The 20,808-nt window shown below is 37.4% G+C and overlaps 1 protein-coding gene across 1 annotated transcript; it reads right to left on the bottom strand.

The window, feature by feature from the left end:
* Positions 1-901: 901 nt before the first annotated feature.
* Positions 902-19,880, bottom strand: LOC133765148 (UDP-glucuronosyltransferase 2B13-like). Its single transcript, XM_062198774.1, has 6 exons — positions 19,125-19,880; positions 18,385-18,533; positions 10,397-10,528; positions 7,064-7,151; positions 5,865-6,084; positions 902-3,396 (listed from the first exon to the last, which is right to left on the bottom strand). Exons 1-6 carry the CDS (start codon positions 19,849-19,851, stop codon positions 3,117-3,119), a joined length of 1,596 nt encoding a protein of 531 aa, XP_062054758.1. The 5' UTR covers positions 19,852-19,880; the 3' UTR covers positions 902-3,116.
* Positions 19,881-20,808: the final 928 nt, after the last annotated feature.

Here is a 20,808-nt window from a genome sequence, read left to right as displayed (position 1 = left end):
CTACAATAATGCATCATATCATTATGCCAATTCTGGTTACGTAAGTAAACATTAGGGAAGTGACTACCATTGTGACTTCACACTCAAAGAACTAACTCTGTTCATGTTTTTCAGAACCTCTGTATGCTGTCCCTTTGAAGAATTTCATTTCTCTTACTCCTATGTATCCCAGCACAATATAGTGCCGAAAAGTGCCTACCATATCTGAGCTGCTAGTAAATGAGAAATTTGAGATTTTTTTTGTTTGCTGTACCAACTTTTTAGTTTGTTTTGTCTTTGCCTCAAATACAACTTTGTGATACTGAATCTAGACCCTGTAAATATTTCGTGTCTGTCAGCTGGATGGATGTTGAGCTTCAACAACCAAGGCCCCTAGAGTGTCACTGAAAAGTGTTAGATGCAGGAAGACACATCTCTTCCAAGGCTCCACTCTTTAAATCTGTTGTTCTTGTTGGCTTCTAAGAACTTATGTTAAATGATCTCCTCAATAAGATTAAGTAAAATACTTTATAATATACAAAGAAGACTTCTAGTTAGTGTACATGTATTACATATACTTTAGTAAGCATTGTATTCTGTATGAAATTAAATGACGTCTCATAGTTATACAATTAGTCTCTGACAGAGATAGTCTAAGAACAGATCATTTGCAAGATGAAGTTCACTATTAATTGAAATTCCTCCAGGCTCTGTGGAGTTTGCCTGTTCATACCTTTAAGTAGTGTATTTGATATAAGCAAGAGATACACAGATAGTAATAAAAATGAAGAATTTTGTATAAGTTCTGTTTTCCCAATTCTATCAATTTGACTTCACTATCTGTAAAAATTTGTTAATACTAAAACATTTGAATTTATAGTAATCAATAAATATTGAAACAATAAACATAGAAACCATTATATGATTTTAAAGATTTAATGTATAACTCAATTTTTATGATCCACTGACAAGTGTATCATGTCTGCATATTTCCTAATTGTTGATATGTAGTTTGCTTCATGTGCTAAGATTTCTCAAAAAATAAAAGAAATCACAAAACTGCTTGGATCACCACAATATATTTATATACATATATATTCAAATATTTTTATTTATCTGACTGGATTTTAAAACAAAGCTCAATTTTAACGACATCATTAATGCATCTGCGTTGGTTACTTCATGTGTATATAGAAAGAGACTTGAATTTTGCTTTGGCAATGTATGTAGAGCTTCATTATTCATAATAATGGACATGTATAAGTTTCCTCTCCTATAACAATACATTAATGAAAAGTTTAATAAAAGAAAGCACTTGTCCTTTTAATATTATGGACATAATTATCACAAGTAGTTACATTAACGATTATTGCTAAAAATTAGTTTGTAGTGCAGAAGAGTACTTGCAAATCTTATGCAGGCTTCTGTCCCACATGACTGTTAAAAATATCTCTTGTCAGGCTAAAATTTATCATCTACTTGTTTTCTTTGTTCTCTATGTTTACTTTGCCATCAGATTTCTGTGTCCAAAGGCTTTTGTAAACAATGTTTAAAGGTAAGACATGGAGCTATTTTTCCATTTAGTCAAATTTCTCCAAAATAGGTTTTAAATATTGGTGTGCACGCTGGCGCCGCGGCTCACTAGGCCAATCCTCCGCCTTGCGGCACCGGCACACCGGGTTCTAGTCCCGGTCGAGGCACCGGATTCTGTCCCGGTTGCCCCTCTTCCAGGCTAGCTCTCTGCTGTGGCCAGGGAGTGCAGTGGAGGATGGCCCAAGTGCTTGGGCCCTGCACCCCATGGGAGACCAGGATTAGTACCTGGCTCCTGCCATCGGATCTGCGCGGTGCGCCGGTCGAAGCGCGCCAGCCGCGACGGCCATTGGAGGGTAAACCAATGGCAAAAAGGAAGACCTTCTCTCTGTCTCTCTCTCTCACTGTCCACTCTGCCTGTCAAAAAAAAAATTGGTGAGCATGATAATTAGCTTTTCATGCCATCCACAATGTTATAGTCTATGTATTGGGAGGGGAGTCTACACTAAAAAAAACAAAACAAAACAAAACTCTGTTTTCCATATCCTCAGTATCCTGGTTATTAAATTAGTTGGAAGTATCTGATTTGAAAAGGCAGGGCTAAGTAATGGAAAATCTTCCTATAGGAGGAGAAAAATCTAGCATTATATATATGGAATAAAGCAAAAATTGTAACTCAAGCATTTTCAAGGCATAGTGTAGAAAATATATCTCACCCTTCTAACCAAATAATTTACAATATTACACAGATTTAGTTACTATGTGTTAGGGCCCACCAAAAGAAGAATTTTTCTTGATAACATGTTTTGTATTTCATGAGAAATGTGAACTCTGAACCCCATGTAGTACAAAAGAGTTTCCTAAGCACCGTGCTAAGACTTGAGGAAGGTTGCTCAGTCTTGCATCTGCCCTGGGTCACGTGCTATATCCCTAAAGGTGAACCTGTCATCCATGGCTTAGTTTTGCTGAAGGAAACACAGTTCTGTCAAATTGCAAAATGGACTTTTTCTAACACACTTTGATAATCACTTTTAGTGATTTTCTACTTCATTCTTCTCTAATGTTCCTTTTACACTAAATTTTTTTTCTTACTTGTGGTTCACACTCTTTCTACTCAACCCTCACTTCCATCTTTTTTAATATCACAGTCACTTTGAGTTAGTTAAAGTTCAGTCAGTTTGTCCTGGAATCTCTCTAAGATTCATGGAAATTGTGGTAAAATCTGTGTATGCCCCTTTACCAGGATCTGGCTCTGGTTTTCTTTGGTTTGGATACAAATGTTCTACTTGATTGTATTGTATTCAATAGATGATGTTTCTGGAAATGTACATAAAAACTTCAGGCTACACTCCTCAACCACCAGCAGGTTAAAGTTCCAGAGAGTCATTTTTCAGTGCTGTGAGAAAAGTAGTATTACTTGAGGATCTCTGCAATTTGAGTTGTGTGTTTCTAAATGTTTAATCAAGAATGAAACATTTGGAAAAATCAGGAAGGCACAGGTCTGACCAAATGAGAAGGACCACCTTCCACACAATGATACATAGTCTTTGATATAAAAGGAATGATTTCAACTCTGGTAAATTAACAGCCTTAGAAATTAACAAGCTCTAATCTCTCTTTTTCTTCTTTCCTGCCCCAACAACATTTCGATAAACAAGAAGGCAACATTTCATGACAAGGTAAGTAGTGATTGCCACACAGGCCAGAAGGAACCCAATCACATCCAGAGAGTGGTACTGGTACCAGGTGAGGTCATGGGCTGCAACCCGAAGGTGTTTGGCTCCTTTGTGGCGCATGACGTACTCGATCCAGAAGACTGCTCGGTCCAGCGGCTTCATGGGCTGATCGTGGTGAATCCTTGATAACGTCATGGCATTCTCCTTATAGCTGAAGGAAAATCAATGGACATCATCTTATAGAATAAACTAGGAATTGTGGGTCTATACTTTTCATGCAGATGGGAAAGATGAGTGTCAAGAAAATGTAGAAGAAAAATTATCTCTTCAGAAGTGATTATAGAGATTATGTTTAAAAGTTGGAATTTGTTGGATATATAAAATATCAAGATGTGGAGAGAAATTTGGAAAGATCAAGGATTTCTAACATCCCAGTCTAGAATTTGAAATTAGTTACGTCCTCTGGATAAAGGGAAGCTACTGAAAGCAAAACAATCAAAACCAACAACAAAATTCTTTTGAGATGTGGAGCTAGAATTATTCAGTAAGCAATTGTGAATAGACCTGAAAGTTTTAAAGTGAGAATATAATTTTCCTCATGGGCATTGTCTACCTTAGAAAAACTACTACAGAAAATGCCTGTGACTATAGACTTGTAGTTCAGGCCACCGAAGATTAGAGATGGGACATGGGCACTCCCTTGACTTGCATCCTCTGGTCTGCTTTAACACAAACCAGGAGGAAAAGAAAGCTAGGCATCAGAAGCAATGGGTGGCAGGCCTAGTAATGGCTGATCTGTACAGTGATCTGCCCTCAAGCAGACCCAACAGGCCAGTCCACTGCAGTGGCTTTCAATGTGGTAAGCCTGGGCTTCAGCAGAAGTCAGCTTGTGAAGAGCCCTGACAGCTCTGCCAAGAGTTGGATCACTGGAAATGGACCTGCCCTGGAGTCGAAGGATGCCCAGGTCAGAGCCACAGATCTTATTGGCTCGAAGCTGAAAAGCCCTTCACTCAGCCCAACTTCCAAAGTGACCACTGCAGCTGAGGGGATGGTCAAGTAGGGTCAGCAACATTGCAGGCAGAACTGTAAATTTCTTGTTAGAGATGCCCCCTGCCTTTACCTGGCCAGCTCTCCTCCCAGGCCAGCCAAGTAATAAAAGTCAACAGAGTGCCTTCCCCTAAGAGGTTCACACCTCCCTTAGAAAATAGTTCAAAATTTTAAATGTAGACTGCTGGTACGTTAGGTAAATGGTTAGGTAAATGTCTGTACAATGTTAATAAGTAGTTGGTATTAACCAGTAGTTGGTATAGTGTTTAAGTGTTAATCATTGCCCGGCACCATGACTCACTAGGCTAATCCTCTGCCTGCGGCGCCAGCACCATGGGTTCTAGTCCAGGTTGGGGCACAGGGTACTAGCCCCGGTTGCTCCTCTTCCAGTCCAGCTCTCTGCTGTGGCCTGGAGGGCAGTGGAGGATGGTCCAAGTACTTGGGTCACCTGCATGGGAGACCAGGGGAAAGTATCTGGCTCCTGGTTTTGGATCGGCACATTGCTGGCTGTAGAGGCCGTTAGGGGAGTGAATCAATGGAAGGAAGACCTTTCTCTCTGTCTCTCTCTCTCTCTCTCTTGCTCTCTCTTACTGTCTAACTCTGCCTGGCAAAAAAAAAGGTTAATCTTTAATGAATGAAGCAATGATTAAAGCCATGAAAGTATGAAAGCGAATTATCTTTTTTTGAATCCTGACTCTTACTGACATTTTCTTGCCCTTTTTTCAAATCTCTGTGATCCCAGTTTTTATTGTTAGATGGAATAATGTTGGAAGAAAATATCTCTACTTTCAAAAATTATTATGAAACAAGGATATTCCATCTTATGTATTGCAAATCAATTACATCTTTATTTTATAATCTTCCAAGTAACACAGTAATAACCACAGCCATAAGACCTAAGAATATGCCCATATGGAAAAGAAGTATCTTCTTTTCTTTGTTCAGTAAGTTTTTATTGAATAAACTTGAAAGCCCAATTGCTACTATTTATCTGTGACAGAACTGCAACATTAGAATAGAAAATCTGAGAACCTTGAAATGTCACTGGAAATATTATTTAATAGTTCCATGCAGATTTACTGAAAACAAATCAGAATAATTTTTAAAACAGAACTATATGAATATATATGTGAAATAATGGCACATAGACTGGTATACTATAGTACCATTGTTTGCTATTAATATGTATTCAACATATCAGGTTTTATATCTTGAACTAACACAACAAAATTGATTTTGAAATAAAATTTTAAGAGTTCTTATGCTGAAAGAAAATTATAACTGCAGAACATAAGTTTGTACAATTATAACATTCCTGCTTGCTGGCTGCAACTCTGTTCCTCATACTTCCTTGTCATCCTCTGTTAACCTTCTTCACTGATGCTCCACATGTCAATCATTGGCTAATTCAAAATCTGAGCACTATTGTTAGGCCTCTGAAAATCATTCTATATATCCATCACAAAAAGATACAGTGATACTCCCAATGAATTACTGATGATTATCTTCTAGCATTCAGCAAATCTATACTCAATCTGATGTTCATGTTCTAAATTAGTATTGAGTCCCTGGTCCTCCACTGAAAATTGATCTAAAAATACTGTGTAAATTTAAAGAAACAGTAATACTCACGAAGGGTCATTAATGACTGTCTTCAAGGCATTGAGCAAATCTGCACTTGACATTGTTTTCAAGTCCAACTTAACAGCTGCTCCCTTGGCCTTCATGTAGACAATGTTATCAAGTTGATCTCCAAACAAAGGAATGCCCACCATAGGAACTCCATGGTAGATTGCCTCAAAGACACCATTGGCTCCACCATGAGTTATAAAAGCCTTGGTTTTTGGATGACCTGGGATGGAGTGATTTTTATAAAGTTATAAATCTTACAAATGAAATGAGAAACGTATAATATGAGGCACTAAAAGCACAGTGTACTCTAAAAACACAGTATCAATGTCCATGAAACTGCATTTAAATAGCTTTTAGATCAAGAGAAAGAGGCATCTAAGTGCACTGGGGAGGTATGGGAAGGCCATATGGAAGAGGTAGTGTGTGATGTGAGGCTTGTACTGTATGCAAGATTGACAAATGGGTATGAAAGAGTACATTCTGGAAAAAAGGAACTGTATATGTGTCAAATTAAAAGGCCAAGTGCCTCTTAGACATGCTCTCTCCAAGAAACCATGCTATCACTGAGTGTGATTTCTAGGTTGTTGAAGGTTGCCCGTACTCTATTTTGAAATTCCTTATTACTTTATTTTAAAGGTTGTTGATTTTTCGTACAGGAAACATAGAATTCTGCATAATAGCAGAATGGTATTGTTTTTTGGTGGTATTTGTAAATTTCTGTAATTTACAAATGGGCCAGGCCAAAGCCAGGAGCTGGGGACTCAATCTAGCACTACTGTGTGCCTGCCAGTTACTCAGATATTTTAGCTATTAGCTGCTTCCTTGTTCATCTAGGATGAGTCAGCAGGAAGTAGGCATCAGAATTGGAGTTGGAACTTGAATCCAGGAACTCCACTATAGGAGGCATGTGTCCCAAAAGCATCTTAACCCTTCTGTGAAATGCCTTCCCCACTGATAATTACTGAGAAATTCTCTCTGAGAGGTAAATACACTGAAAATAAGGATACTTAGATTCTGGGCCTACAAATTTTTTAATCATAAAACGCCATCTGTTAGAATTCATTGTATTTACCCAGGACTGGGCAAGAATTGCAAAGACATTTGGCTTGATTCTTTAGGTTTTCAATAATAAAGTCTTACTACTCTCATCTTGATCGACTGTTACTCGTGTTTTCAGTGTCTGTTCTCCAGAGTCTTACCAAGAAGGTCATTCTGGGGCATCCACTTATAGAGCCGAGTGTTGGATCCTAACGTGTCTGGTTTCTTGCCTTCAAATCGCCAAAGAACCTGTTTGGTAAAGTAATAGCAATTTCATGAATTGGATTTCAAATTATGGCATGTCAAAATTCTAAGGAGGTTGGGAGATCACTCTTAAATACCTTGGATTTGAATGACAAAGAAAAGAGGGCAAGAGAAATTAAGTAATGAGAATTGAAAGATGAAAGCCTTCATGTCTGCTGTACTCTTGCTGCATGCAATCAGGTTTAGAATGTATTCATGGTGTCACATATAGGATCTAACCCAAATAAGATGAAGTGTGATAAATTCAAGTATTTAAGAAATTATTATGTGGTCTTAATTCAAATGAAAGAAGAAGAACTCATTACCAGTTTACTTGTGCTCTACATTAACTATATATATCTGTAAATCTATATAGATACATGTGTGTATGTTTGTACATGTGTTTGTGTTTAAAATGTGAGACGCGTCATCCCAATCTATTAACATTTTTGTATTTAAAAAATGGAAACCCGCTTTGGGATACACAGCAGACTCATAGAATGGCAGATGTCCTAAATAGCACTCTGGCCTTAGAATCAGCCCTTAAGGCAGTCGGATCTGGCTGAAGAACCCATGAGAGTATTGTAGGCATGGAAAGCCAAGACACCATGGAAAAGAAAAAAAAAAAGAAGAAGACCTAAATGAAAGATCTCTGTGAGTAAGATCCCAGTGGGAAGAACGGGGCCATCAAAGAAGGAGGTACCTTTCTCTGAAGGGAGGAGAGAACTTCCACTTTGACTATGACCCCGTCAGAATAAGATCAAAGTCGGCGAACTCTAAAGGCTTCCATAGCCTTGGCAACTCATGACTAGAGCCTAGGGAGATTACTGACGCCATAAACAAGAGTGTCAAATTGTTAAGTCAGCAACAGGAGTCACTGTGTACTTACATCCCATGTGGGATCTGTCCTTAATGTGTTGTCCAATGTGAAGTAATGCTATAACTAGTACTGAAACAGTATTTTTACACTTGTGTTTCTGTGTGGGTGCAAACTTATGGAATCCTTACTAAGTATATGCAGAATCGATCTTCTGTATATAAAGATAATTGGAAATGAAAAAAAAAAACCTGGTGTTAAATTGGAAATGGCATAGAAAATTAATTAATTTTTAAAAAATATCATGTAGGATCTCTGTCTTTAATGTGCTGTACACTGTTATTTAATGCTATAACTAGTATTCCAACAGTATTTTTTCACTTTGTGTTGCTATGTGGGGCAAACTGTTGAAATCTTTATTTAATATATACTGAACTGATCTTCTGTATATAAAGAGAATTGAAAATGAATCTTGATGTGAATGGAAGGGGAGAGGGAGCGGGAAAGGGGAGGGTTGCGGGTGGGAGGGAACTTATGGGAGGGGAGAAGCCAATGTAATTCATAAGTGGTACTTTGGAAATTTATATTCATTAAATAAAAGTTTTTAATTAAAAAATAAAAAATAAAAAATGGAAACAAGGTTGTATTTTCATCCACTGTTCCATAAGTTGTTTTATGAGAATTTGTCAGTTTTTAAAGATTTATTCATGTATTTGTAAAGCAGAATTACAGAGGGAAAGAGGCAGAGAGAGATAGAGAGAGAGAGGTCTTCAAGCCACTGGTACACTCCCCAGGTAAACACATGGCCAGAGCTGAGTCAACCCTAAACCAGGAGCCAAGAGCCTCCTCCATGTCTCCCACATGGGTGGAGGAGTCCAAGGACCTGGGCCATTCTTCATCACCCTCCCAGGCCACAGCAGAGAGCCAGAGCAGAAGTGGAGCATCCAAGACCCAAAGCAATGCCCACATGGGATGCTGGCACGGCAGGCAGTGGCCCCACCAGCTACGCCAGGGTGCTGGCCAGGAAATTTGTCATCTTTTAATTTGAATCAGGAATAAAATAGGTTGGCACTGAGGAACTACATATAATTTGTTATATAAAAATTTTGATACATTTTTGAATTGAAACCATAATAATATCACTACTGCTAGAATTGGAATTTTTTTAAATATAGGAAGAAAGAGTCAGTACATAAACATACAGTGTCTGAAAAAATCCATTATTGTGATAATGCTAAATTTTATTCAACTGACTGTTAGATTTTTCCACTACATATTGAAAGCATTGACAGCTGTTAATGCTGATTACTACTTACCCAGATCATTTCCATGTCAGCTAACAAAATAAGGTACTGATATTAGAAATCTGAATTTATCCTCATAAACTGGAGTATTTATCCTCATGAACTGGAGTGTACCATTTCTATTTGCTTTAGGAGAGGTAAAGTAATTTCTGATTCTCTTCGTGATATTAACACAGGGAGTTACTAGAATGTTTTATCAGCTAGAAAGCTAAAAAGTAGTTGCTGAATACAAAGAGTTCAAAGGTGTCTTGTATATATCAGAAATTTAGTTCCTACTATTACTTATAGAAGGGGACATCGGAACTCTATCACATGTCAGGCTTGCTTCAAAATGACTTCTTCTTGTACTGCCATCTCCATCCTCAATCCAGAGGAAGTGCACTCATGAGTTAGGATCACAGTCCTGTGGAGTGATGTTTTTATAAAGTATAGCAGGTGCCTTCAGAACAAGACCCATCTCCAATTTTTCTGCTTATATCTTTCTGCAAAGCCACTGCTAGGGTTCAGTAGTGAGGGGCAGATTAATTTTTATGTTTCTCTAAATCTAGTTAGATGAGTGCATAGCTGGGTTCATGTTTGGTGAGCTCTGGGCTTCTGTTCTCTGAATAGGCTCCTTATTAGTATTTTAAATACCCCTACATACCAATTAGGGAAAGTAAGGAGGCATGGATTATATGAGAATCCTAAACTTCATAATGTTCTTAAGATGTGTTTCAATATTCCCTTAATGTTATTGAGGTAGTGCAGTCAGTAACGAAAATTCAGCTTCTTTGTGAATACAGCTTTAGTGTACACAGTGGCCTCACAATCCCACAAGGGAAAGAGACAAACAGAAGGGTAGAATTCAGTGATTTCTCTTTATATACCTGCAAAATGATTGAGTATTCCAAGGGTTCACAAGTCACCCGTTAGGTACATTTCTGATCAAAATGTCAATGTCAAAGTTATCTACAATGAAATATACTCTGTGCTATTTTTGGGCCTGTGAAGGAAGAGTTTAACTGATGTCTGAACTAAATTATTGATATCATAAGTATCTCCACTTCACATAGGAATATGTGTAATGAGACACTTTGCGGAGTTTAGCAGGCTCATTCAGCAGTTGCTCGCCACTAGGGCACATTTCTGACCTTCTGTGGCAGCTGGGCAAGAGCTGATGCAATCACATTGGCCCTTTCTTCTGTCAGGTTACTGATCATGGACCCCAGGGAAAACACCACCACTCCCTCTTCTCCAGAGCTCTGCACAAAGGCTTCCATCTCCTGTGAAGAGAAAATTGGGTCTGTCATAAAGAGCAGCATTGTTGGTTATCAGTGTCTCAAAACACTTTCTCTTCCCAAACTGAAACTTCATGCCCTATGGACATTATGTGATACGTATTTAGAAAATTGCAATCTTAATTCATGCATTTTACAGAAAATATGTGATTTTTTTATCTTCCTTGTTCTTCTGTCTGCAATAAACCTTCTATTTTAGCTGATTTATTGTTACTAAATGTTCTTTGGTAGAAGAATTTATAATGGTCTGATAAGTATGTGTTGCATATATTTGTATATATGTAAATTTTAATCATTCCTTAATATTCAGTTTAGGTTACTAAAAATGTATTCTTATAAATAATTGCTACAGATACTGCTTTGGCACTTACTAGTCCATTTCTCTGCACAACTTTATGTCTTGTAAAACCGAAGATTATATTTTTAAGTTACTCTATGTTATTTGTTAAATTTCTCTCTTCTGTCTTACAAAAGGACAGAGATTATCTTAGCTTACAATAATTAATAAAAAAGCAGGTTGGTAGGGGAAACAGATGTTTTAACAGAATATGTAATTAATTTCCACAATTGTGAACTTGGTTTCAAATGTTGTTTATGCAACTAAATCCAGGAAGTCTGAGAACTTGAATTCTGCAAATATGTGAACAGAATTGACACTGGTGCATTAAAAATGTTGGAAACAATAATTGAGAGTTATATCTATTATTATTACTAAGAATAAAAATATAATTGTGAAAGGACAATATAACAAGTTTTTCATATATAAGTCACCTTATAAATAGGACATTGGACAAATATGAAACTTTTCATGTATTGCATAGTAGTAAATAAATAACTTTCATTACCAGTACAATTATTTTCAGTGCCAAGATGCAAATTACTTTCAGAAAGTATTCCATCACATTTATGGTGATATGTTGTTGGATTCATGTGACACAGATGTTTGGACAGTGTCATTGGTCTTACTAGTTTTGAATAATATGAGTTCTCATGTCAAATCATCTTAGATAGTAATAGGTCCAAGCATTTTATACTTTCTTCCTCCTGATAGGTCCTGATTTAAATAATTTTAGGTATGTTAAGCATTTTTCTCTTTTGAAATCCAACACATTTAAGAAATCTTTCCTGTCTTTTTCACAACTTTGTGAATAATCCATGCATTTACTAGACTCATATCAATTATTTGTTTGAAGAAAGTCCTATACAACTTTAAACCTTTAGAAATTTTTTCAAGAACTGCATAGATAGAGATGGGAAACACATCACTACTTGTCAACAACAACAACAAATAGCAGTATGCTGGAGTGTGTCAGGCAGCATTGCTGTATGCTATTTATTACTAAACAGTATACATTGTCCCAATGTTCCATTTATATGACAGCTATTTGTTGTGTTTTCATTCTTTTTTTTAAATTTTTTTAACTTTTATTTAGTAAATATAAATTTCCAAGTACAGTTTATGGATTACAGTGGCTTCCTCCCCCATAAGTTCCCTTCCACTCACACCCCTCCCATTTCCCACTCCCTCTCCCATTCCATTTACATCAAGATTCATTTTCAATTATCTTTATATACAGAAGATCCATTTAGTATATATTAAGTAAAGATGTCATCAGTTAAAACCCACACAGAAACACAAAGTGTAAAATACTGTTTCAGTACTAGTTATAGCATTACTTCACATTGGACAACACATTAAAGACAGATCCCACATGAGATGTAAGTACACAGTGACTCCTTTTGTTAACTTAACAATTTGACACTTTTGTTTATGGCGTCAGTAATCTCCCTAGGCTCTAGTCATGAGTTGCCAAGGCTATGGAAGCCTTTTGAGTTTGCCAACTTTGATCTTATTCCGACAGGGTCATAGTCAAAGTGGAAGTTCTCTCCTCCCTTCAGAGAAAGGTACCTCCTTCTTTGATGGCCCCATTCTTTCCACTGGGATCTCACTTGTGGAGATCTTTCATTTAGGTCTTATTTTTTTCTTTTCCATGGTGTCTTGGCTTTCCATGCCTACAATACTCTCATGGGTTCTTCAGCCAGACTTGAATGCCTTAAGAGCTGATTCTGAGGCCAGAGTGCTGTTTTGAGATCCGCCATTTATGAGTCCTGAGTATCCTGCTTCCCATGTTGGATCGTTCTCTCCCTTTTTGATTCTATCAGTTAGTATTAGCAGACACTAGTCTTGTTTGTGTGATCCCTTTGACTCTTAGACCTATCAGTGTGATCAATTGTGAACTGAAATTGATCACTTGGACTAGTGAGATGGCAGTGGTACATGCCACCTTGATGGGATTGCATTGGAATCCTCTGGCACTTTTCTAACTCCACCATTTGGGGCATGTCAGCTTGAGCTCCTCCTTCTCTTATTCCCACTCTTATATTTAACAGGGATCACTTTTCATTTAAATCAAAAACCTAACAATAATTGTGTGTTAATTACAGAGTTCAACCAATAGTACTAGAACAAAAAAAAATACTGAAAGGGATAAAGTATTACATTGTACATCAACAGTCAGGACAAGGGTTTATCAAGTCAATGTTTCTCATAGTTTCCATTTCACTTCAACAGGTTTCCCCTTTGGTGCTCAGTTAGTTGTCTCTGATCAGGGAGAACATATGATATTTGTCCCTTTGGAACTGGCCTAATTCACTCAGCATAATGTTTTCCAGATTCCTCCATCTTGTTGCAAATGACCGGATTTCATTGTTTTTGACTGCTGTGTATTATTCTATAGAGTACATGTCCCATCATTTCTTTATCCAGTCTACTGTTGATGGGCATTTGGGTTGGTTCCAGGTTTTAGCTATTGTGAATTGAGCTGCAATAAACATTAAGCTGCAGACCGATTTTTTGTTTGCCAATATAATTTCCTTTGGGTAAATTCCAAGGAGTGGGTTGGTTTGGTTGTATGGTAGGGTTATATTCAGGTTTCTGAGGAATCTCCAGACTGACTTCCATAGTGGCTTAACCAGTTTGCATTCCCACCAACAGAGGGTTAGTGTAACCTTTTCCCCCACATCCTCACCAGCATCTATTGTTGTAGATTTCTGAATGTGAGCCATTCTAACCGGGCTGAGATGAAACTTCATTGTGGTTTTGATTTGCATTTTCCTGATTGCTAGTGATCCTGAACATTTTTTCATGTGTCTGTTGGCCATTTGGATTTCCTCTTTTGAAAAATATCTATTGAGGTCCTTGGCCCATCTCTTAAGTGGGTTGTTTGTTTTGTTGTTGTGGATTTTCTTGATTTCTTTGTAGATTCTGGTTATCAGCCCTTTATCTGTTGCATAGTTTGCAAATATCTTTTCCCATTCTGTCAGTTGCCTCTTCATTTTCCTGTTTCTTATGACAGCTACTTTTACATATTGATAATTCGAAATATAATGCATTCTTGAAATAAAATGGCATTCTAGTCATAGAAAATAGTTTCTAAATGCATTTCTTATGTTGTGTATCAGTTTTATATAAATTATTAGTTCAGCTGAACACTTAGTGAAAGTATGCTTGCAGTAATGAGTATGGCATTTTCTCAGTCAATATAAAAATATGTTCAATGTCTAGTCACTTTCATTTTAATTTTTCAAAAGAATGGCATTCTAAAAACTTAATTATTTCATAATTGCTAACAGTGGAATATTTGTTACCTCATATATGCTTTGTAGATTTCCTATGTAATGGATGATGGGACATAATTGTTAATAAGAGAAGTTATTTTTAAAAACTAACACCATTTAAATTCTATCCATCTTCTTTTTCTCTAGTACTCCTCTTTTTCCTCCTCTTAGTAACACTGTCACTTTCCCTTTATGAAAATCAGGAAATCATTAAGTGTAGAGATATGTTGTATCGTATTCTCACTAATATTGCCTCAGCCATTAGACCTGTGAAAATTACCATATGAAGCCAAACTATGTGCATTCAAAATAGATATTTTATTTTAAGCATTTAATATTTGCTTTATTAAGCTGTAAGTAGTCAAATAATTTAGTATTTCTTAAGAGATTAATTTATATGAAGAATATTATAGAGATCATATTGTGAGAATACATATATAGATAGATCTTTTTATACAATATGTTTAGAATACTTGCACATTCTTAAAAGTGTGATGTGAATTTAAAATCTGTTAAATTATTGGTTTCCTCTATGAAAAATGCCATCCTGTGTACTGTCAGAATTCTATTTCAATTATAAACTGAAGACCATTTTTGGGCACAATGTGTAGGAATTCCTAAGCCTTCATTCCCTACACAGTGCACATTTCCCCTGATGTCATTCTCTCAGGTATCTATGAGACTTAGGCCAAGTTTCCCTAAGGGAGCTTTACTGAGTTGTCCCATAGGCTTGTCAAAAGACAGAAATCATTGCCCTCAGAGGGTTCCACTTCTTTCATGTTTTGTTATAAATCTGGACCTCAACAAGAAATGATGTAATGCAGTGATGAAAGCAGTAAACGTTGTGTGTGGCTGCAAATATTTCAGAGCCACACATTTATGTTGTTGAGAAGTGGTTTTCCTGTCAGCCTGGAATACTGGTGAAGAGCCTCAATGCTTACAATAAAACCTTAGCTCTCATCCTTCCTCAATTGATTGCCAAAACTTAACACTTGCTTTTAAATGAGTCTACTATATTTTTCTTCTCTTTGACTTTGCTTGAGAACATAATTTCAGTCTACCTAAAAGACATTAATTGTATGAGCAACAACAAAAGCAATAGTCAATAGTCAGCAATTGTTCTGGTTTACTGTGCCAGAGAGATTTTATATTGTGTTTCATTTTTATATTTTAACTCACAGATAAAAATATATACATTTAGAGAGTACAATGTAAAATTTTAATACATACATACATTGTGTAATATTCAAATAAAGGTAAACATATATTACATATTTTCAAACATATATAATTTCTTTATGGTGAAACATTACAAATTCTTTTTCCCCCAGATTTATTTTTGTCAGAACTTACAACAATTACCTAACTATAAGTACTGGTTTATCACCATTTTCCCATCACCCTCATCCCTCTACTCTCCCTAGCTTCTGTTAACTGCCAATCAATTTCCAACTACTATGAGATCAACTTTGTTAGATTCTACATATGAAAGAGATGATGCAGTTCTTATCTTTTTATGCCTGGATAATTTTGCTTAATGTAGTAACCTCAAGTTCCCCCACTGTTGTCACAAATGACTGGGTTTATCTTTCTTTTTGTTTAACAGTATTCCATATTTTATATGTACCACATCGTTCGCCAGTGGATAGACTTAAACTTCAATTCCTACTTCTTGATATTGTCAATAGTACAATAATAAGATGTAATAGTAATAGTCATGTAATGTAATAGTGATGTAATAAGTGATATAATAAGATGTAGGCAGAGGTCTCCTGGATATGTGGATTTCATCCCTTTGCATATTGGAAGCATTTTAAATGCATTACCTATATTAATTTTTCTTCCTACACAACAGAGCATACTGGTGGCTTTACTGTTATGAAATAAAATGTAGTCATTCCTATGACTATTAAAGTCTATTTCTCCACTGTTTGTTGCCTGAACTAATTTTTTTTAAAAAGATTTATTTATTTATCTGAAAGTCAGAGTTACATAGAGAGAGGAGAGGCAGGGGGAGAGAGAAAGAGAGAGAGGGAGAGAGAAAGAGAAAGGGAGGTTTTCCATCTGCTGGTTCACTTCCCCAAATGGCTGCAGTGGCTAGAGCTGTGCCCATCTGAACCCAAGAGCCAGGAGGTTCTCCCAGGTCTCCCATGAGAGTGCAGGGGCCCAAAGACTTGGGCCATTTTCCACTGCTTTCCCAGGCCATAGCAGAGAGCTTGATTGGAAATGGAGCAGCCAGAACTGGAACCGGCACCCATATGAGATGCTTGCACTGCAGGAGGTAACTTTACCCACTACACCACAGCATTGGTTCTTGCCTGAACTCTTACAGTTATCTTTTTTTAATACAGCATATTTTATTATAATACATATATGGCATGCAGGTTGTGAGTCCTCTGTCTGTGACAAATAACCTAGAGAAGGAGTCAGGCTCTGTGAGCCAGTGACATCCATGCTGTTTAAATTTTTAAATGACATGGGATTTAATTACTCGTAGGGAACCACCATCTTAAGTCTCATCTTTTCCACAGTCATACCTCTCTGAAATCTAGTCAATGTTTGAATCTTCAAAATTGTTTTCTTCTTAAAGTAATGTGATTATATCTTTACTAACTCTTTGATTTCTTCAATGTTCTTATGAGATATTTTAAACTCTTTCCTGTTACACATATCAAATTTCCTCTCTAGTAAAATAAGCTCTTTATTCAACTTCTAATTCTTTCTTTTCTTTTTAAAAAAGATTTACCTTAGAGATAGAGTAGCGAGAAAGATAGAGAGAGATCTTCCACCTACTCATTCACCCTCCAAATGGCCACAATGACTTGGGGCTGGGCCAAGCTGAAGCCAAGAGCCAGGAACCTTTTCCAGGTCTCCCATGTGAGTACAGAGGCTCAAGCACTTGGGCTGCCTTCCACTGCTTTGCCAGGCATACTAGCAGGTAGCTGGACCAGAATTGAACTGGTCTTGAACCAGTACCCATATGGGATTCAGGCCCTGCAGGCTGTGGTTTAACCCACTGTGCCACAGCACAGGCCCTTCAACTAATTCTAAACTAGCAGTTCTTGGAAACTGTGCTTAAAACTCTAGTCCTAGGGTTGGCATTGTGGTGCAGCAGGTTAAGTCATGGCTTGCCATGCCAGAATCCCATATGGGTACTGGTTCGAATCCTGGCTGCTCCACTTTCAATTCAGGTCCTTGCTAATGGCCTGGGAAAAGCAATAAGAATGGTCCAAGTGCTTGTGCTCCTGCTACCCAAGTGGGAGACCTAGATAAAGCTCTTAGATCCTGGCTTTGCCCTGGCCCTGGTCATTGTGACCATTTGGAAAGTGAACCAGTGGATAAAAGTCCCCCCACCCCCGCTCTCACTCAATGTGTGTGTGTGTGTGTGTGTCTGCCTCTCTGTTTCTGACTTTGAAAAAAATAAATCTTTTTTTTAAACTTTTATTTAGTAAATATAAATTTCCAAAGTACAGTTTATGGATTACAACGGCTTTCCCCCACCCATAATTTTCCTCCTACTCACACCCTTCCCATCTCCCGCTCCCTCTCTCATTCCAATAAATAAATCTTAAAAAAAAACTTGGTCCTTTTTTATGTATTTTTTCTTCCCTCTTCTCTATATATGTTCCTGCACATCCTTTGTTTTTGACCTATATTATCATTGGCTCCTGGACATCTCTTATGATCCTTACTAGATACTCACCCAGCACTGCCCTTCTTTCCAATCTAAACATTTCCACTCAAGTTTAATCATTTGCACATAGTGTATCCTAAAGGGATCTAAAGGAGATGGAGGAGAGCAGACACTGTGTCTACCTTGCCTCTGTAAGTCCAACACATGCTTTAGTCACTTCCTGAGTATACATCAAAAAGTGACTTATATTACTTATGTGTTGAATAATGAAGACCTTATTTTATCAGAGTCTTGTCTCAAAGTCTCCCAGATATTCCATTACACTCTGTAATGAAGGTGAACTCTGGATACCTCTGATGGTGTTGAAATACAAGCACATTTTAAATTGTCCATGGAAAGTGTACATTGGCTTCTTATTCAAATTTCCATGAACTATTAAAAGTCCCCTCATGTTAATTTCTCACTGAAAGGATTTTCCCACCACTTCCTATATCTATCCATTTGAATCAAATGTTGTAAATGAAGAATGCGGAGTCATTTCCATGAAAATAGGAAGCAAACCAAATACAGCACACAGGAACTTACTTACCTGAGGCAGAGGTTTGGCAGGTTTGCAATGGAGCCCTCCGATGAAATCAAAGTTTGGTAAAAGTGGGCGAGGAAACTCCAAGTCCCAGTAGCTTCGAATGAGCCACATGTCAGCTTTCCCCAATAGCTCCAAGAATGTAGCAGGTCTTCCTGAATGTGAGAAAAAGAAAGAAGAGGGAGAGTAGTGAGGGAAATGTGATGTGAAGTATGTTATGTCAATTCTGCAAGGTGTTGGAATTATGCAGTGAATGATGTATAAAGTACACAGTGTGAAACCAAATATGTTATATAGGCATTGTATAATTTACATTTACAATTTTTGCATTTTTCACATTGTATATGTATGTGTGTGTGTGTGTGTGAGACAATGCCAGGGAATAATAAACATAGAGTCTCAACACAGTAAGCTCATAATCATAAGTAACCAATAAAAAAGAGCACTATAGAATCAAACATGGAAAACATAAGTAAAATAGAAATGGAAAAGCTTGGTGAAATCCTCCTCCGTATTTCTATTTGTGGTTGTATGCTGCCCTGGAACATCCTAATCTAGTGATGGTCCATTGGCTTAAATGTACCCTGGATATAAACAACATTGCATTACATTTGTGAGAATGACAGATCTTTTTATATTTTTATTTCATTATTTTACCTATAAAAGATGAATTCCTTTGATTTTGCATTCATACAAGCTCACATTCAAAGTCACAAAAGTTAGGATCAATTAAAAAGATGACTTACCCAGTACTTCACTGTAAAATCGATCCCATCGCTTCTCATTGAATTTTGGGAACCAAAAGTCAAAGTAAAGCATGCATAGCAGATTTTGCACCCTCTCCATGAATGTCATTTGACTGCTTAGACCAGACATCATAACAGGTACATAGGAAGGAGGCAATAAGAGTCCTCCACCATGCTTTTGCAATATGTAGCCAGGAAAGCCACGAAGACTGTACACGAGGGGTATTTTAAGTAGCTCAGCCAGCAGCTCACCACCAGGACTAACAGGATCTGCAAGAACAACATCAAATCTTGATTCCTGCAGCTTTGTCATGAGTTTTTTGTTCATAACAACTTCTTTGCAGATGTCTTCATAAATGTCAGAATATTTTAAAACAACCATTTTCATTACTGAAAAGTGTTCCCAATTACTACCTAATGACACATTATACATTATTGTATAGAACCAATCCATGAAAAAGTCCTCGATTTCATTTTTACTGTAGGATGTATGGAAAGTTTCAAATTTAATTCCTGATTCATTGTTGGAACCAATTACAAGAGAAGCTGAAGATCTCAGGACAGTGACTTCATGGCCTCGCTGGACAAGTGCATCTAGGATTGTCTTCATATTCATCCAGTGACTGAATTCCATAGGCCACACCAGCACCTTCCCACAGCTCCCAGAGCTGAAGCAGCAGCTCAGCTGTAGCAGCAGCAGCAGAACTGAAATGCATTTCACAGACATTCTGGTGAAGTGCAGTGCTTCCTCTCCAATTGCTGTTCCTTTTTTAGCTAGTCACGCTTGTATCCATGAAGAAATTCATCACGTAGTTAAAATATAACCTGAATTGGTCATAGTAAACATATCTCAATCTGATCTGTGCACTGAGATGCCATTTGGAAAAAGTTAAGGTAGATGACCTTCTGTTTATATCAGTGTGTTTAGGGTCTCCCCCTCATTTTTAAGGACTTACAGAGAGAGGGAAAATAGAGTAAGACACCTTCCATCCACTAGTTTATTCCTTTAATGTTCACAATTGTAGGGACTAAGTCCAAGCTGAAGCCATGAGACTGTGGTCCTCTTTGGGTTTCCTATTTGAGTAGCAAGGCCCTAAAATACTCATGCAATCTTTCTATGTCTTCCCAGGGACATTATTGGGAGTTTGATGAGAAATGGATCAGATGGGAGTTGAACTTGTGTCACTTGAACTGATGCCAGTGTTGCAGACAGCGGCTTGATCAGCTGTTGCTTCACTGGCGGCCCCTGGATTCTCTTTTATGGTTAAGTGCCGCCACCTCCCTGGGATTCTCTGACCTGCTTGTGTGAGGCAGTTAGGTTATGTAAGAGATTTTAGAGCAGTGTCCATAGCAGCAGCAAGTGAGAGGTGACTTGCATCTGCAGTCTCTGTGACACAGAACCTGACAATGTTTCATAGCCTGGTTCAGGGCATGTTTTGGGGGGTAGAATCTCTGATAATACACATGCATCCATTTTGCTAAAGTAATGTGTATAATTCAGTGTTTCATGGTATTCTCATATAAATGTATAACCACAATCACTATCAATTTTGGGGCTTTTCATAACTCCAAAAGAGAAAGCCAATGCCCTTTATCCTTTGTGCTTTTCCTTCCAATTTCTGATTCCTACAGTTATAGCAAGTACTCATCTACTTCCTGTTTCTAGAGATTTGCTGTTGCCGGA

Source organism: Lepus europaeus, chromosome 8, assembly GCF_033115175.1.
Source record: "Lepus europaeus isolate LE1 chromosome 8, mLepTim1.pri, whole genome shotgun sequence".
Lineage (NCBI taxonomy): Eukaryota > Metazoa > Chordata > Mammalia > Lagomorpha > Leporidae > Lepus > Lepus europaeus.
This window is presented reverse-complemented; position numbering and strand designations above follow the sequence as displayed.

What these genes read in the sequence shown, in the direction of transcription:
- LOC133765148 (XM_062198774.1), bottom strand. Translation starts at nt 19,851, where the DNA reads ATGTCTGTGAAATGCATTTCAGTTCTGCTGCTGCTGCTACAGCTGAGC. An exon ending in ATTTTACAGTGAAGTACTGG is followed by an intron (nt 18,534 to 19,124) that starts GTAAGTCATCTT and finishes TCTCACATTCAG; the next exon opens with GAAGACCTGCTACATTCTTG. An exon ending in CTGCCAAACCTCTGCCTCAG is followed by an intron (nt 10,529 to 18,384) that starts GTAAGTAAGTTC and finishes TTCTCTTCACAG; the next exon opens with GAGATGGAAGCCTTTGTGCA.